Source organism: Epinephelus fuscoguttatus, linkage group LG17, assembly GCF_011397635.1.
Source record: "Epinephelus fuscoguttatus linkage group LG17, E.fuscoguttatus.final_Chr_v1".
NCBI classification, from domain to species: Eukaryota; Metazoa; Chordata; class Actinopteri; order Perciformes; family Serranidae; genus Epinephelus; species Epinephelus fuscoguttatus.
In genome coordinates, this window is record NC_064768.1 from 40,737,215 (window position 1) to 40,753,194 (window position 15,980).

At 43.8% G+C, this 15,980-nt stretch overlaps 1 protein-coding gene and 1 long non-coding RNA gene across 6 annotated transcripts in view; one reads left to right on the top strand and one right to left on the bottom strand.

Moving 5' to 3' along the window:
- Positions 1–15,980, bottom strand: part of LOC125904640 (uncharacterized) — a 237,357-nt gene that overhangs the window by 95,473 nt on the left and 125,904 nt on the right. The window lies entirely within an intron of this gene.
- fam49al (family with sequence similarity 49 member A, like) overlaps positions 1–15,980 on the top strand; it is a 42,991-nt gene that overhangs the window by 13,032 nt on the left and 13,979 nt on the right. The window contains exons 2-3 of one of the 5 annotated variants that reach the window (XM_049602117.1): positions 7,271–7,361; positions 14,088–14,167. In XM_049602117.1, the coding sequence (XP_049458074.1) occupies positions 14,095–14,167 (73 nt within the window). In that variant the 5' untranslated portion in view covers positions 7,271–7,361; positions 14,088–14,094. Of the gene's footprint in view, positions 1–7,270; positions 7,362–8,459; positions 8,906–11,889; positions 11,970–14,087; positions 14,168–15,980 lie in introns of those variants that run through there. The other 4 variants (XM_049602119.1, XM_049602120.1, XM_049602115.1 and 1 more) reach the window with 4 other exon arrangements.

A 15,980-nucleotide genomic window follows, 5' to 3' on the forward strand; every position in this document is an offset into this window, starting at 1 on the left:
TATCGTTTCCTTTCATTTCCTTTCCTTTTCTTTCCTTTCCTCTTCTCCTGTCTCCTTCTCATTTCTCTCATCTCCTCCCATAAACTAACCTCCACTGTATGATCACCACCCATTTCCCCTCCATCCTTCCACCTTCATGATGCTCCACACAGCACTGTACAGTAAACTAACTGTACATTATGTAATTCAGCTTCTCTCCAAACAAACAGAGGAGTGAGTGAGTTTATGTGGGAGTTTATTTCACTCTTCATCCTCCTCTTCTCTCCTCCTGTCTCTTAAAACACACGTATAAGCTGCAGATTTATCCTCAGCCCTCTTCACTCGTCTCCACCTTTAGGCAGAGTACGCTGAGAACAAAGAAGGAAAGGAGAGAGGGAGGATTGAAAAGACACATGAGAAGAGGAAGAGGTCAAAAGGGTGTGTGGCGAGAAGATGACTGAATGAAGGGCTGCATAAAAGAGGGGCTCGGAGTGAACGGGGGGCAGAGAGAGGGGTGTGTCGAGGGAAAGGTTGAGAGAGAGTGAAAGAGATGGAGAGTGAGAAGAGGAATAATCACCAGTGGGTTTTTTAAAGAACGACCTGTTCAGTGAGCAGAACTAACACGAGCTGAGTAACACTGACTCTCATCTGAGCGGACAGATGTCTGTGTACAATGACTCTGTGATCTCTCGCTGTCTCCCGTCCTCCCCCTCAGACCCTCCCACTCCTCCACCATCTCCTCCTGACGTTGCTGAAAAAGCAGCTATATTTAAAGACTGTCCCTCCACATGGCCGGACTCCTCTCTCAGTGTCTGCTCTCTGGAGACTGCAGAGTAGTGGAATATTTGATTAGCAGGACACTGATTCATGATGAGGCTCATCAAGTGGCAGCGCCAATATCAAGTCCTCCTGGAATCTGACTGATTAGTTTAGACTTTAAATACTTTAAACGAAGATATAGAAGTATGGTATACAAACACTTTTCACACAGGCCGACAAATAAAAGAAAAACCTCACTAAGTTTTTGGAGAAACAACAAACACATGCTACAGTACAGGGCAGCGTAAGGCCTGTACACGTGTTTCATGTGACGAGGACCAACCAATCACAGTTGACACATATTTTTTCCTTCATCCACAAATATCAGTCTGTGATAAACAGGCTATGATGCGGTGCTTGTTGAGGATGGATGGGACGCAACCTGCCGCTGCACTCTTAAAAGTTGGCACAGAAAAGGCAGAAGAGTAGCACCTAGCGCCTGACCTCGCGTTTTCCAGGCAGTTAAAGATGTGGCGTGTTTATGGCCCCTGGATTTAACAGAAGTCTTTGGCTCTTGGACACCAGAGGGAGATATTATGTAATCGAGGGACATCTGAGCGGCAGCAAGATAAATCCCCCCATGGAGTCCAGACGCTGGTGGTGGAGGCTGATGACTCTGAGGCTGATGAGGCTGATGAATCCATAAAGACTAGGCGGTGATAAGAGGAAAACATGAGGAGTAGTAAGATGATAGGCTGACAGAGAAGGTGTGTCGCTGTGCTGTTGGTTGATTGTGAATCAGCTGATGACTCGATTGACAGCCCCTGACAATGACAGCTAAAGATAGCGGGTGAGCGTGCATGCAAGGAGTGAATGGCAGGATGAGAAAGAAAACTGAGCTTGAGCATGAACAGTATTGTCTTCTGACTGAACTTTTGCTAAAGCTTCATTTGATCAAACACACAACAAATGCGGGAATAATTTTTGGATAAGGCATGTTCAGTTATACAGACTTCGAGAATCTTTGAAAGCAGCGCTGAAGATGCTCAACCAAAACCTTCTTGTTTCTGAGGCTTTCAAACACATATTGCAGCCCTACTCAGCAGATTGAGTCGCCATTGGTCATAGTAGTGGTTTAGTTGTTAGATGAAGAAACACCTCAAACGTGCAGCTGTGACTCAGGAGGTAGAGCAGGTCGTCAACTTAGTGGAGGATCAGTAGTTTGATTCCTGGCTCCTCCAGACTGCATGCCTCCAATCTGCAAAGTATCCTTGGGCAAGATACAGGACTGCAAATTGCTCCTGATGGCTGAGCCATCGGTGTGTGAGTGCATTTAAGCTGAGCAGCTGCCGGCATCTTGTATGGTTGCCTCTGCCACCAGTGTATGTTTGAGAGGTCTTACGACCAAAAAAGGGCTATACAAGTGCAGATCCATTTATTTCAACCCCATCATTTGTGCTGGAACTCTGGTGTGGTTGAAGGAGAAGGAGCCTGCACAGACCTGTTTCTGTCATTCATCTCTTTCTTTTTATTCCAGCAGCATTGTGCTGAATCAAAATCGAAAATGCTTTTAATATGTTTTCAAACATAACAGGGAATCCTATAGGACAACACTGTCAACAGTCATACATCTGTATATCCTACAGCCCATCCATCTATGCATCTGATCATTCGTTTGTCTATCCATCCATCCGTCCATCTTTCTGTCCCTCCGTCTGTACATTCGTCAGTCAGTCAATCCATCCATCCATCCATCCATCCATCCATCCATTATCAATCCATCTGTCCATCCATCCATCAGTCCAACCATTCATTCATCCACCCATCCATCCATCTATCCATTTATCCATTCATCAATTCAACCATCCATCCATTGTCCTTCTATCCATCCATCCATCTGTACATTCTTCTGTCCGTCCATTTGTCCATCCATCTTTTCATCCATCCATCCAGCCTTCCATCTGATCATCCGTCTGTCTAGCCATCATCTGTCTATCTGTCTGTCCATCCATCGATCAATCCATCCATCATCATCCATTTTTCAAGCTGCTGTTTTCAAGGTCACCAATGAACCACTGAGCTCAGCACTCAGTCTGGTCTGGAGCCTCTTGGTGGACTCGATGGACAGTAAAAATGGATGTAAAATTGACCCCTGAACTTGACCCCTCAGCACCATCAGCAGTCCTTTACTGACACTTTATGTTGGTGTATCTGTATGAACACTCAACATTTGTGTTACTACACAGGGCGGCTGTGGCTCAGGAGACAGAGTGGGTCGTCCACTAGGATCGGCGGTTCAATCCCCAGCTCCTCCAGGTTACATGTCCAAGTGTCCATGATACATAATCCCATATTGCTCCTGATGGCTGTGACAGTGTGTGAGTGCATGTGAATGTTTCACTGATGAGCGGGTGGCACCTGGTATGGTTGCCTCGACCACCAGTGTATGAATATGTGACATGTAGTATAAAAGCTCTTTGAGTGGTGCTATGTAAGTCCAGTTACCATATACAGAACATTTTGTGAAGGGTTACTGTAGAAATGTGTACCCTGTTTTGACTGGACTGTATTTGAGCACATAAAAATTGAGTTGGATCAAAGATTAAATGTGTCTAAGATTATTTAAATCCAATCAAAGTGAATGCAGTTGCATCTGAAATGTTGTGTATCAACTCCAGAGAAGGAAGCAGAAGTTTGTGCGTGGCTCAGATTAATCAGAAAGCAAACAGGAGCTCTGATGGCAAACTAAAGCACTCAACTAATGAACAGAAATGAAAATTATTAATCCATCAAACTGTGTAGTCAGGGCCCCGAAGCCTCAGTAAAATTATATGTCTGCTTTCAGTTGGATCTGAAAACTCATTAATATTTATGACACCAGCTGCAGAGAGCTGTTTTTCCATTAATGATACACTGTACCTCAAACAACTTCTTCTCTGTGGTTCCAAACACCAGGAAATGAAGACGGCCTTTTAGTGGTGACATATAAATGTATGCAGACACAGTTTGGATTCCACCTCATGTCCGTTTTAAAGGTCAAGAAGAAGAAGACCGTAACAAGCAAAGTCAGACTCAGGTAGAAAGATGGAGTCCTCTTTAACTCTGTCCAGAAATGTTGACCTCAGTGTCTCAGGTCAAGTAGTCACCTCTCTTGACGTCAGCGTCCTGTGCAGTACTTGACCTTTGCCCTTTCACTGAGAGGACAAATCAATAAACTTTAGGTAATTTACTTTAAGAGAAGACACAGTCAAAGTGAAAGTCCCTATTTAAGGTAAAGGACATGTAATTCCAGGAGTGGACGGTCTGGTTTACGACCACACAAGAAGGAAAGTCAATCATCTGGTGTTCAACACACTCTGGAGATTAAGAAGAGTACAATCCATCCATTCATCCATCCATCCATCCATCCATTCATCCAACCATCTGACTGTCCATTTATCTATCCATCCATCTGTTTATCCTACAATCCATCCGTCTGTCCATCCATCCATCCATCCATCCATCCATCCATCCATCCATCCATCCATCCATCTGTCCATTCACCCATCTGTCCGTCTATTCATCCATCCATCTATCCATGCAATAATCCATGCATCCATCCATCTGTCTGCCCGTCCAACCATCCATCTTTCTATAGCAACTGTCTGTTGGTCTATTCATCCATCATCTGTCTGACCGTTCATCCATCTATCCATCCATTCATCATCCATCCATCTGACTGTCTGTTTGTCTATCTATCCATCTTTTCCATCTTTCCATCATCCATCAGTCTGTCCGTCCAATCATCAATCAATCTATCGAACCGTCCATTCATCTGTCTGTCCATTCGACTGTCCGTCCGTCCATCCATCCATCCATCCATCCATTCATCCATCCATCCATCCATCCATCTGTCCATTCACCCATCTGTCCGTCTATTCATCCATCCGTCTATCCATGCAATAATCCATCCATCCATCCGACTGTCCGTTTGTCTATCTATCCATCTTTTCCATCTTTCCATCCATCCATCAGTCTGTCCGTCCAATCATCAATCAATCTATCGAACCGTCCATTCGTCTGTCTGCCCCTTCATCTGTCTATCTATCCGTCCGTCCGTCCGTCCATCCATCCATCCATCCATCCATCCATCCATCCATCCATGTTGCTAACACTGAACAGTACCCGGCTGTGTGTTGCCATGAGAATAAGAGGCTGTGTTTCCTTGGCAACTATTCTTCAAAGCCCCCGCCTCTCTGCTGTCTGCACTCTCTATTGATGAGATTCGATGATGCAAGGGCAGCAGCAGGAGTGTTAATAGTTACACCATCATTAAGACAGCGCTGGAATTGTAAGAGATGCAGTGATGTGATAATCTTAACGATCCTCATCTGTTATTGAAATGTACGAACTGGAAACAAAGACGAACCTTCGAGGTTCAGACGAGATATATTCTGCTTGTGGAAAGAAAACACTGATCCGTTTGGATGAAGCTACAAATCTTTTGTTTCTGACTGTGATCCAGGAGTGCTAATAACTGCAGTGTGGAAACGTTATAACTCAACTGATATGACTCCTTTGGGACCATCATGAGACATTTAAAGCAGCTATTATATGTTTTTAAGAATAATAATAGATCAGATGGCTATATCTGACAAGACAAGGGGTAGATGTAGTGACAGACTCAGAGAATTATCACCTGACTCTGACTGCAGTTCATCTTAGTGCTGCTTAGCCTTTTAGCTTGTTTCAGCTCATTGTTAGTTTCCTGATCACCGAAAAGGCTTGCTTTTTCAAGCCAGTCTCACTTTCAAAAGTGCTGAAATCCGGCGCTTCGTCAGTGACTTCCAGCGTCAGACACAGACGAATAAAGCCGTCCTTTCACATCAGCATGATACGCAGCCAGTGTGTCCCAGAATGTCAACACCTAAGTGGAACTGGAAAGTCTATGACCAAATGTCAATATGTGATGAAATCGGAGTAAGAATATGTTGATAGAGCGGGCGCACTAGAAACTTAGTGTAGCCCAGTGTCTCAAAAATTCTGACAGCACAAATAACTAATGTGAGCCAACTAGGATTTGTCCCCAGGTTCATTGTAAACTCTGACTTATCCATGTGACTGTTAAGAAGCAGAAACATAACTTGTTTCTTCATGTGCAACATGTTAGTCTGGAGGTTTAAACTGGTGTCCTCTCACAGAGTTGGTGATTCAAACTAAACTTTCATCTGAGTTCAGACTGTTTACTTACAGCACAGCTACACTCACAGATAACTGAGCCTCCTACCTGCCTGTCAAACACCATCAACCCACAAACCTTCTCCAGTCCGGACTGAGTGGAGTCCTGCGGGGTGAAGCTGTGAAGGCTGCGAGCGGAGCTAGCTGCTAACTGCAACTAACAAACCCCACAAATCCATTCAGCAGCTCCACCATCCACAGTCAGACACACACGGCTGATTATTTACTGCTGAATTACAGCTCACAACTCACACCAACCCAAACATCCTGGTGCAGACTATTTACTGGGGTTTCCAGCCTGTTGTTCATGTGGCATCTGAAGATCATTACAAGAACAATGTCCGATAGTCCACCACAAACACTTTCGTCGCTTCTTGTCTTGAAAACACTCTCTTGTTTCTGTCATAGAAAAAAGGTCGTTACCAATTAACACTGGTTTTGGGGAGATGTCATGTCGTCTATCTTTATCATACAGTCTCGGTGATGCTAATGTCACTCTGCATCTCCTAGATGTGCAGTAAGGCAGCTGTATGCTAACATGCTCACTCTGTCAGTTTACTGTCTGTGATGATACAGTTTATTAATGTTGTAATCACAGCTTGTTTCTGCGATGGGCAGAAAAATAACGGTTTAAACTACAGAATAGTAACGTGTGTAGATGCCTAGTAGCAGGTAAATCTCTGTGTATTTAGTTACACTGCAATGCTAGCTGGGTAAATTCATATCCTATGTCTTTGTTCCCAGAGTCTTGTGCTCCCAAACTCAGTATCCGCTCAAATGTTGAGTGTATCTCTGAGTCAGCATGTTGACATCACCCACATACACTACACTATACTGCTGGTATATACTTTTTAAACCATTAGTCGTCAAACTTGCAGGCAAGACAGTTTCCTTAGATTTAGACATTGATGTCTCCACAGTGGCTGAACAGATTTTAACCACTCAAACTGCATTTGAAACGTGCACACACCTTTGTTCTTTTGCTACTTGAAGTGTAAAGACAGTCTCTTACAGTGTTGGTTTATATCAAGAGAAACAAGCTCAAAATTAAACACAAGGCTACGCCAGGCCCAGGAGAACACAGAGATGACCCCAGGCGAACCAGCACTAGCCTCATTACATAATTATTGTGGTATTTTTCTGCTCTTATGTTAATCTGCCCTCATGGCCCTCACTTTGTTCATGCTTTCTTTGGCCTTAATGAGCCGATGCTTCCTCAAACCTAATTTAAGACTACAACAAAACACACACACACACACTGTACTGTGCATGAATTTTATGTTAATTTCTGTTTCTGCCTGTGTGTGTCTGTCAGGTGGAGGGTGCTGATGCTGTAACCACTGTGTGGAGCTGACAAGCCCTGGTTGATGCAGTGAAGTGTTCTGGAGGGATAAACACAAGCGAAGGTAGGAAGGAAAAATGAGGAGTGGGAAAAGATGTGTTTTTAAGAACTGAGCTGAAAAATAATGACACGACAGAGAAACACCATATGGGCGAGTCTGAGCGAGGAGAGACGGGTAGACAATTAAGGAGTAAGGAAAGAGTGATGGGAGAGAGGAGAGCTGGGAGAGTACAGTCGCTGCATCGGTTGTGTACAGTGCAGCTGCCGCTTGGGTTTGATTCACAGGCCACTGAATAGCCAGTGTGCTCCTGAAAGAGAGATCATTGTGGTTTAGAGGCAGAGAGAAAGAGACACAGATGGAGAGAGGAGTTCAGATGGTATTACTGCTGAGTTAATAGACGTTAGACTTGGCACAGGCGGGCGGTGTTGTTACTGTGCTCAGTAAATCCACAGTGCTGAAGCTCGCAGGCTGTAACAGGAGGGATCTTTCAGTACGAGCTGAAAGGAAGCCGGGAGGCCTCGCTCTGCCTGCTTGGCTCCCAGTCTGGACCAGGTTTGCTTTTCAGTCACCATGTGGGAGCCGAGCCGTGTCTTTATTAAGACTCGAGGAGCCCCTCGGTTTGGTTTCTCTTGCCGGACTACAGATGAGAGCTGTGTGCCGTGCGGTTGCATAAGACAGGCACTTTGCTCCACTTTCACACTGGCTGACTGCAAACATGTTGTGTGTTTGCGTGGAAGAGAAACTGCAACTGTGGCCGCCAAGCACACTTCCTAATTCACAGAATGTGATGTCTTAATATCAGACGCTGATACATCCAACGGCTTTTATGTAATGTACATTATGGATGCCAGTTTAAGAGGGAACATGTGTTTACACAGCCGATCGCTATTTCCATTCTGCCACTTAGATTTGTTTGCACCTAAGGGCCACCAGCGAGACCGGATGGCACCATGACAGAGACGTCCTGTGACAGACGAGGCCAGAGGAGCCGAGAGAGTGCTGCTGAGTGGTGAAATAGAGAAGTGAGGCAGAGAGGAGAGCTGGAGGGGATATTTTTGAGGAACCCATTCTGACGTCAGAAACGAAAAGAGAGAAGGAGTTTTCTCTGTTTGCGTATGAGCTGAAAAGATAAGGACACACATCAGGACGGTGCAGCCAGAGGAAACAGACAGAAATGCAAATATAACGTTGCACAGACAGTATTTTAAGCTCTTATTAGAGACAGCCTCGCCCTGCAGAGTGTCCTCCTCCACCAGCATGACAAATAACACACACAAAAAAAGAACAAAGTGCAGCATCGAGCACGCAGAGCAAATAGAGAAAACCACAGGCCTTTAAATAGATGGCTGAAAACGAGAAGTGTGAAGTGGACAGAGATACACAGAGGCAGAGGGAGAAAGAGCGAGAGCAGAAGTTTACATCACTCTCTATGAAACCAGTGCCACCGTGGGACTGCAGCTATCGCCGTGAGCCGGCTAACTGGGATTTACTCACAGCAACCGCTTCACAAAGCAGGGAGGACGAGAACAGGAGGAAGACGAAGACCAAGACGAAGAAGAACAGGGCTACAGATAACAGAAGAGGCAAATCGATTGTAGGAAACGAGGGTAAGAAGAGGTGTGAGAAGCTGTCGGTTCGTTTCTAGATTTCCTGGAGGGTGTTTTTTGGTGAATATTTGTTGGTGTTGTGCGATGAACACAAAGAGAGCTGTTAAAGCCTGCTGCATCAGATCAGCGCTGTAAGCAGCTGACCCAGAGCATGAGCAGAGCTGGAAGCTTTTTTTTCCTCCACATCTTCTGCTGAGACGAGCAGACGATATTACCAGGCCAACAGTATCCTGGCAACCATCAGCCGAGCGCTGCTCTCAGGATGGACCACATGCTGCTCCAGACTCGCTCTATGTGTGTTAACGTTTGTGTGTGTGTGTTTTCGGGTGGTGTACGCCACCTCTAACACACCCTCCTCCTCCTCGCATGTCAGAAAGCTTTCATTGCTTTGTATGAGGCTGCGATGTGAGCCTCAGCTTGATGTTGCCTTTGCCGTCACCTTGTCAGGGTGAAGATGTGAATCTGGTATTCATGTATTCATAGCATCAGTTCAGGGTGTATCTGGGAGCAGGTGGTCGAACAGTCACGAGGAGTCAGGCTGCGTTTTTCACGTCTGGACGTCACAGCAGTGACTCAGCATATCGCTCCCCTCTCTGCCTCCCAACAGATTTGGTAGATGGTATACAGGTGTAATACAGTAGACGCAGCTCTCATCAGAGTGTCGAGCTGTCTCAGCGACCGGACTGTAACTCCATCCCCCCCGTCTGTACCCCGCTGCTGCATTGCAACACCCGTTCTGCTGAGTAACAGTGAAAAGAGGGTTTTTTCGCAGGACGGTGGCATCTTGTAAACATGCTAATGCTGCCCATAAATCACTCTTGCAGGGCGAAAGTGATCGGCCTCCGCTGTGTGCTAACATAGCACATAAACACAGAGGAAGTGAAACTTGGCAGCTGCTTACCTTCTGCTACCAAAGACCCTTTATGATCGAGGAGGGGAGGCGATTAAGGAGGAAGGCTGTTTGACACTGGCACAGACGAGAGTCATTTTTGAATATTGGATTCCACTTGGTTTCTGTGTTTATTGTGGGTCTTTCTAACGTGACACATGAGGCCTCTCTGTCCTCCTCCATCTATGTTCCTTAAATTTCCTCCTGAAGTAGCTTTAAGGTTGTTAAAATCCTGAGAACATCACATACAGTATACACTCATCAACTGCAGACGTGGGTAGCTAATCAGCCAATCAGGTGGCAGCAGCTCATTAACATTTAGTCATGTAGACATGGTGAAGACGAGCTGCTGAAGTTCAAACGCAGCATCAGAATGATGAAGAAAGGTGATTGAAGTGACTTTGAACATGGCATGGTTGTTGGTGCCAGACGGGCTGGTCTGAGTATTTCCTGGGATTTTCAGCACAACCATCTCTAGGGTTTACAGAGGATGGTCCCAAAAAGAGCAAATATCCAGTGAGCCAAAATGCCTTGTTGATGCCAGAGGTCAGAGGAGAATGGCCAGACTGGTTCAAGATGATAGAAAGGCAACAGGAAGTCAAATAAGCACTGGTTCCAACCAAGGTGTGCAGAAGAGCATCTCTGAAGCAACAACACCTTGTCCAACCTTGAAGCAGATGGGCTACAGCAGCAGAAGACCACACCAGGTGCCACTCCTGTCAGCTAACAACAGGAAACTGAGGCTACAATTCACATGGGTTTTCTCACCAAAACTGGACAATAGAAGATTGGAAAAACCACATTCAGATGGAAGCATGGATCCATCCTGCCTTGTATCAACGCTTCAGGCTGCTGCTGCTGCTGGTGGTGTAATGGTGTGGGGGAGATTTTCTTAGCACCAACTGAGCATGGTTTAAACACCACAGCCTACCTGAGTATTGTTGCTGAGCGTGTCCATCCCTTTATGACCACAGTGTACCCATCTTCTGATGGCTACTTCCAGCAGGATAACGCACCATGTCACAAAGCTCACATCATCTCAAACATGACAGTGAGTTCACTGGGTTTGGACACCAGATGGATGCTTCAGTTCAACCAATACCAAACTACTATGTCCTTCTTGGACTGTAGATGCTACATCCTCAGGATAGATACCAAGATATAGGTTTATCCCAGATATCTCGTTAGATCACATTACTTCTTTGTGTGCATACTGTGTGTTCTGCCACCTTGTTAGTTCAGAGAATAATCTACACACACGATGATTTACTATTTAAAATCTATCCCGTTTTGATTCAGCGATTAGAGAGAAAAAGGCTTAATATTAGGGAAGTTATTTCAGTTTGGATCCCACTAGTGACACATTCACCTCCTGAATCATGATCCATGGCTGTCCCCTCATGATGCAGTATAATCTGTTGTCGCTGTGACTCTGGTCTTGGTCTTGTGGAAACCTTCAGCTCCGCACTGTTTGGCCTGGTCGCTGCTCTTCAGTTGTAAAACACCTGACATATGCAGTGTGATCCGCAGCTGCATGTGCAGAGACCCAGCATGTATTCCTATGTATCCTGTGTCTGTCTGACCTGCAGTATAATCTGATCACGCTCACATCATGGGCTTCATAAAGCTCTGGCACGTGGCCTTTGTGTATGAAGTATAAAGAGCTCGTCATAAAGAATCTATAGACTGCTGTACTTGAGGAGCATTAGCAGAGAGTAGGCTTTGATTAGGTTACTATAGTGATGTAACTGGATTAAATCCTCTGCTCAGCTCTTGTGACTCCTGATGAGCGATCGAAATGATTCACGAGTGGATGTCGGCCTGCGTCTAATGGAGGACAGCGTGCGCTGTGTATGGGATGCAAACTGTGATCAGTGTCATTTATGACGGGACTGTCTGACTTTGCTCGGGACATATTGCTGAGACAGAAGGATGGAGGAAGAGGAGGAGGGGAGGAAGAATAAGGGATGATCAGAGAAGTGCAGATGGGTAAAAATAAAACGCTCCCGACCTGCTGTGGTTTCCATGTGCATGTTGTGTATTTTCCTGCGGGTTGCCAGGTTCTGTATGCATCTTGTTGTTTCCTCCCGTCCAGGTCGCCAGCCATGGGGAACCTCATTAAGGTCCTTGGCAAGGATTTAGAGAACTGTCCACATTTTTTCCTGGACTTTGAAAGTAAGTGAGCGCCGGGGTGTGTGCACGTGTCTGTGTGCTTGAGATGTGAGGTCACATGTGTGCAGCGGAGGTGTTCAGTGGGAGGTCGCTGGGCGGGGTCACCGGAGGGATATTTAGGTGTGAGCTGCTGAGTTGTTGGTGTTGTGATGGAGTGTTGTTGTGGGTGTGGTTTGTCACTGTCAGACGCTCTCTAGTCCCACTCTCTCTACTGAAAACCGCTGCGTCTGATGATGGTGTAAATAAAATAACGTGCAGGGACTAAACAGGCCTCAGTGTGAGTCAAAGCCTGAGACAGGTTCAGAGAAGAGTTCATTTATGCTGTTATATCTTAAACAACACTAAAAGTTACGGACATATATTTTGAGTTTTACACAGTATATCCAGCTTTGACTCTTAATGCAGGTCTGCACTTTTACAGTATGTTTTTAATCAGTGTTATTCAATAAATTCTCTTCAGAAATAAATAAAAATAAAAGTAATGAAGAATATGAATAATTTTAAACCATAAATGACCTCAGAGGTAAAACCTACAATAAAACTGTACGACATTTCTCCGTCTTCACTTTTATGTCACAGGAACTCGTCTCTTTCTCACTTTGTCTCGTCCAGTTTCATTTCTGACGCACAGCTCTCATTACAGAGTTCTCACAGACGGAGATGGTCGAATCAGTCGGGCACTCGTGTAGTTTTATTTTCGGTTCTGCTCTCGAGGTCATTCGGTTGGTTATCAAGTAATTTTGATTCTCTCAATTTGATTTTTCAGTATTTTTGTTCAGTTCCTACTGAAACAAATATGATCTCATTTAATTTACATTTTGTGCCAGAACATGTGGCATAAAATGAATTAGTATTTTTATATATTTTAACATAGAATTCTTTCTCTTTTTGGTGGTTTTCATTTATTCTAATTTTCTCTCAATTATTATTTTTGCATGATTGTTGGGATGATTTAATCAATTCCTGGTGAAACAAATATAATACCATATCATTTTTAAGATTTTTGCCAGAAAATAAAATAAAAAAACAATTAATAAGGATTCAGTTTTTTTAAATTATTTTCATTCTATCTCAATTATTATTATTTATACTTTATTCTTGGAATAGTTTACTCAGTTGCTCATGAAATCAACATAATGCCATATAATTTAGGATTTTTGCCAGAAAATTGAAAAAATATATATATTTTATTTATTTATTCTTTTAAACACAGAATTATTTTGTATTTGTTTGGGGGTTTTTTTGATTCTCAATTCTTTATTATTTTTGTTTGATTCTTGGATTAGCTTACTCAGTTCCTACTGACATATAATTTAAAATGTTTTTCAGAAAATAAGAAATAATTTCTAGTCTTTTATTTTTTTAGTTTAGACAATTTTACAAAAATATATAATTTAAGAGTTTTACTTGAAAGGGATACATTGTTTTATTTATTATTATTTAGTTTCCCATTATTTTTTCTTTTTTCTCTGTTATTATGATTTTATAATAATAAATAATATTTTTTTGTTATTTAATTTATCTATTTATTTTTATTTTATTTTATTTGCGTGATTCTTGGAATAGTTTTAGGATTTTTGTTTAAGATTTTTGCCAGAAAATGAGAAATAAATTCTAATCATTATATATATTTTTTTTATAAATACATACTTTTAATTGAGGGGGTCATTTCTTTTCGTTCTTTCTCAAATATTATTATTTTTCACTGCACTCAGTTTCCAATTAAACAAATAAAATGCCATATATTTTCAGAGTTGTGTCATAGAGTGAGGAATAAATTCTTATAGTTATAATTGTTCACATAGATTTTTGCCTGTTCACACTGTCTTCCCTGTAACCTTTGACCTCTGACCTTGATGACGGCCATCATCACCAGATCAGCGACATATTGATCTGTAAATAAAGGAGTGGGATTAAAGATGCTCTGTGTTCATGTTGCCATGCTTCACCCAGGACATTCCTCCACCACATCATCCCAACAGCCCTCTCTCATCCATTCCTCCACCCCGACACCGTCACCTCTCACACACCACACACACACACATACACACACGTACACGTGCACAGCCCCGACACCCGTCCCCTCATCACCCACAGACTTCTCCCCTCTCTCTGTTCCAGGGGGCTCATGGGAAACCTCCTGAAAGTGCTGGCTTGCGCCGAACTTGAGCATGGCCCAATAGTTTTCCTTGACTTTGAACGTGAGACCATCCGCTTCTTATTTTTTTGAGTTATCCCTTTCTCTTTGTTGCCTTTTGCTTTCTTTTCCTCATTCCATCGATCGTAGCTGACCATCGTGTCATCTTTACATCCTTATTTACCCCTTCCTCCCTCCTCCTCCTCCTCACCCTCCTCTTTATCTTTTGATTTCTGCTCCAGGGACTGGCATTTGAGAGGCGTTTGGCTTCTTTCTAAAGAGTCTTATTCACACGCGCCACATCTTATTAGACGCAGACAGATGCACAAAGGCATGGTGACGCCGGAGCAAAGTGACAACAATGATGCTTTGATCTCGGCTCCTAAGATACAAAAACTGAGGAGACACAAACAGCGGATGCCAAGATGCCAGTCCTGTGTGGGGCTCTGTTGCTCGGGGATGACGATGGCCCACAAAAGTCCATCGTCATCCCTCCTCCTCCTCATCTCCTCATCCCCTATTGTGTGACCTGTTGTGTGTCTGACCTGTGTGTGTGTGTGTGTGTGTTGCACTAAACAGTGTGTGTGTTAGTGAGACTGATGAAGAGAGAAAAGAGAGAAAGATTGTGAAGGAGGTTGGTAAATCAAACCACCTCTGTCCCCCCTTTTTCTCATGTTCCTAGTCGGTGAATCTTAAACTTTGCGGTGTGAAAAAGTCCATCATAACAAGTCATTTTATTTCAGTGCTCAGCGTTAAAATCTTCTGCAGCTGTTGCAAAAACTTAAAATGTTAAAAACAAATCCTGCTGAAGATTTTACGTCTGATCTCTGAGACTGAATGAATTGTTAGGATGGAGATGTTTTGCTGTGTGTCCCAACATATTCTGCTCCTCCTCAACCACTTTCCCCCTTTAACAGCTGGCTTCCTCCTCCTCCTCCTCCTCCTCCTCCTCTTCCTCCTCCTTTACTGACTGTATGTCAGAGAGGGAGAGCTCACTGCTGGCGAGAGAGACGTCAGCTGTCAAACAGGCTGAATTTCCCCTTCATTTATTATGCCTGTGATTCACTTTAGTTCAGAAGCGAGTGGAATGAGTCAGACTGCGGCTCGGCAGCTTTAGACACGTCCCCGGCCCCCCCGGCCCCCCCAGTGCCATCTGTGAGCTCTCCTCCTCAGCCCAGAGACACTCACCTCTGTCACACAGCTCAAAGTTTGGTATCAACTCCATCCTGAGCTCTCGTTAAACTATTCATGGCTGAATGCTAATGAATATACTGCCTTACAAACTTGTGACGGATCAGGAGCAAAACAGTTGCGCTGATGATTTATATCAAACACACTAAAACTACTTGGAAATATCTTTTAAAATCCTGCTTTTGAAGCTACAGTCAGATTGGCTAGCTTAGCTTAGCTTAGCTTAGCTTAGCATAAAGACTAAACAGGGCGAAACAAAATCCACTCCTCACAGCTCTGAAGCTCTCTACGCATGTTATGTGACATTTTTTAAATCCATACAAAGACCAAAATGTAAAAAGGAGTGACGTCAACTTTCCACAAACAGTCCAGCACTTCAGATACTTCACCCCCAAAATGACCACTTGTACATTAATTAGCTCTGCAGTGTTAGCTTGAATTTGTGAGAACGTTTTTCTTGCATCCCCCACAGAAAGCGGTGAACATATTGATTTACCAAGTTGTCGACTTCCAGCGTCAGAGACCGACAACAAAAGCCATCCTTTCATGTCAGCATGATACACGTCCAGTTGCCGTTATTGTTTAACGCCTCATTATTATGGATGAGACTGAGCGTATGACAGGATACATGGGACTTGGATTATTCTGCACGAGTTGTGTCAGAGTCAGTAAACAGATGTTTTAAC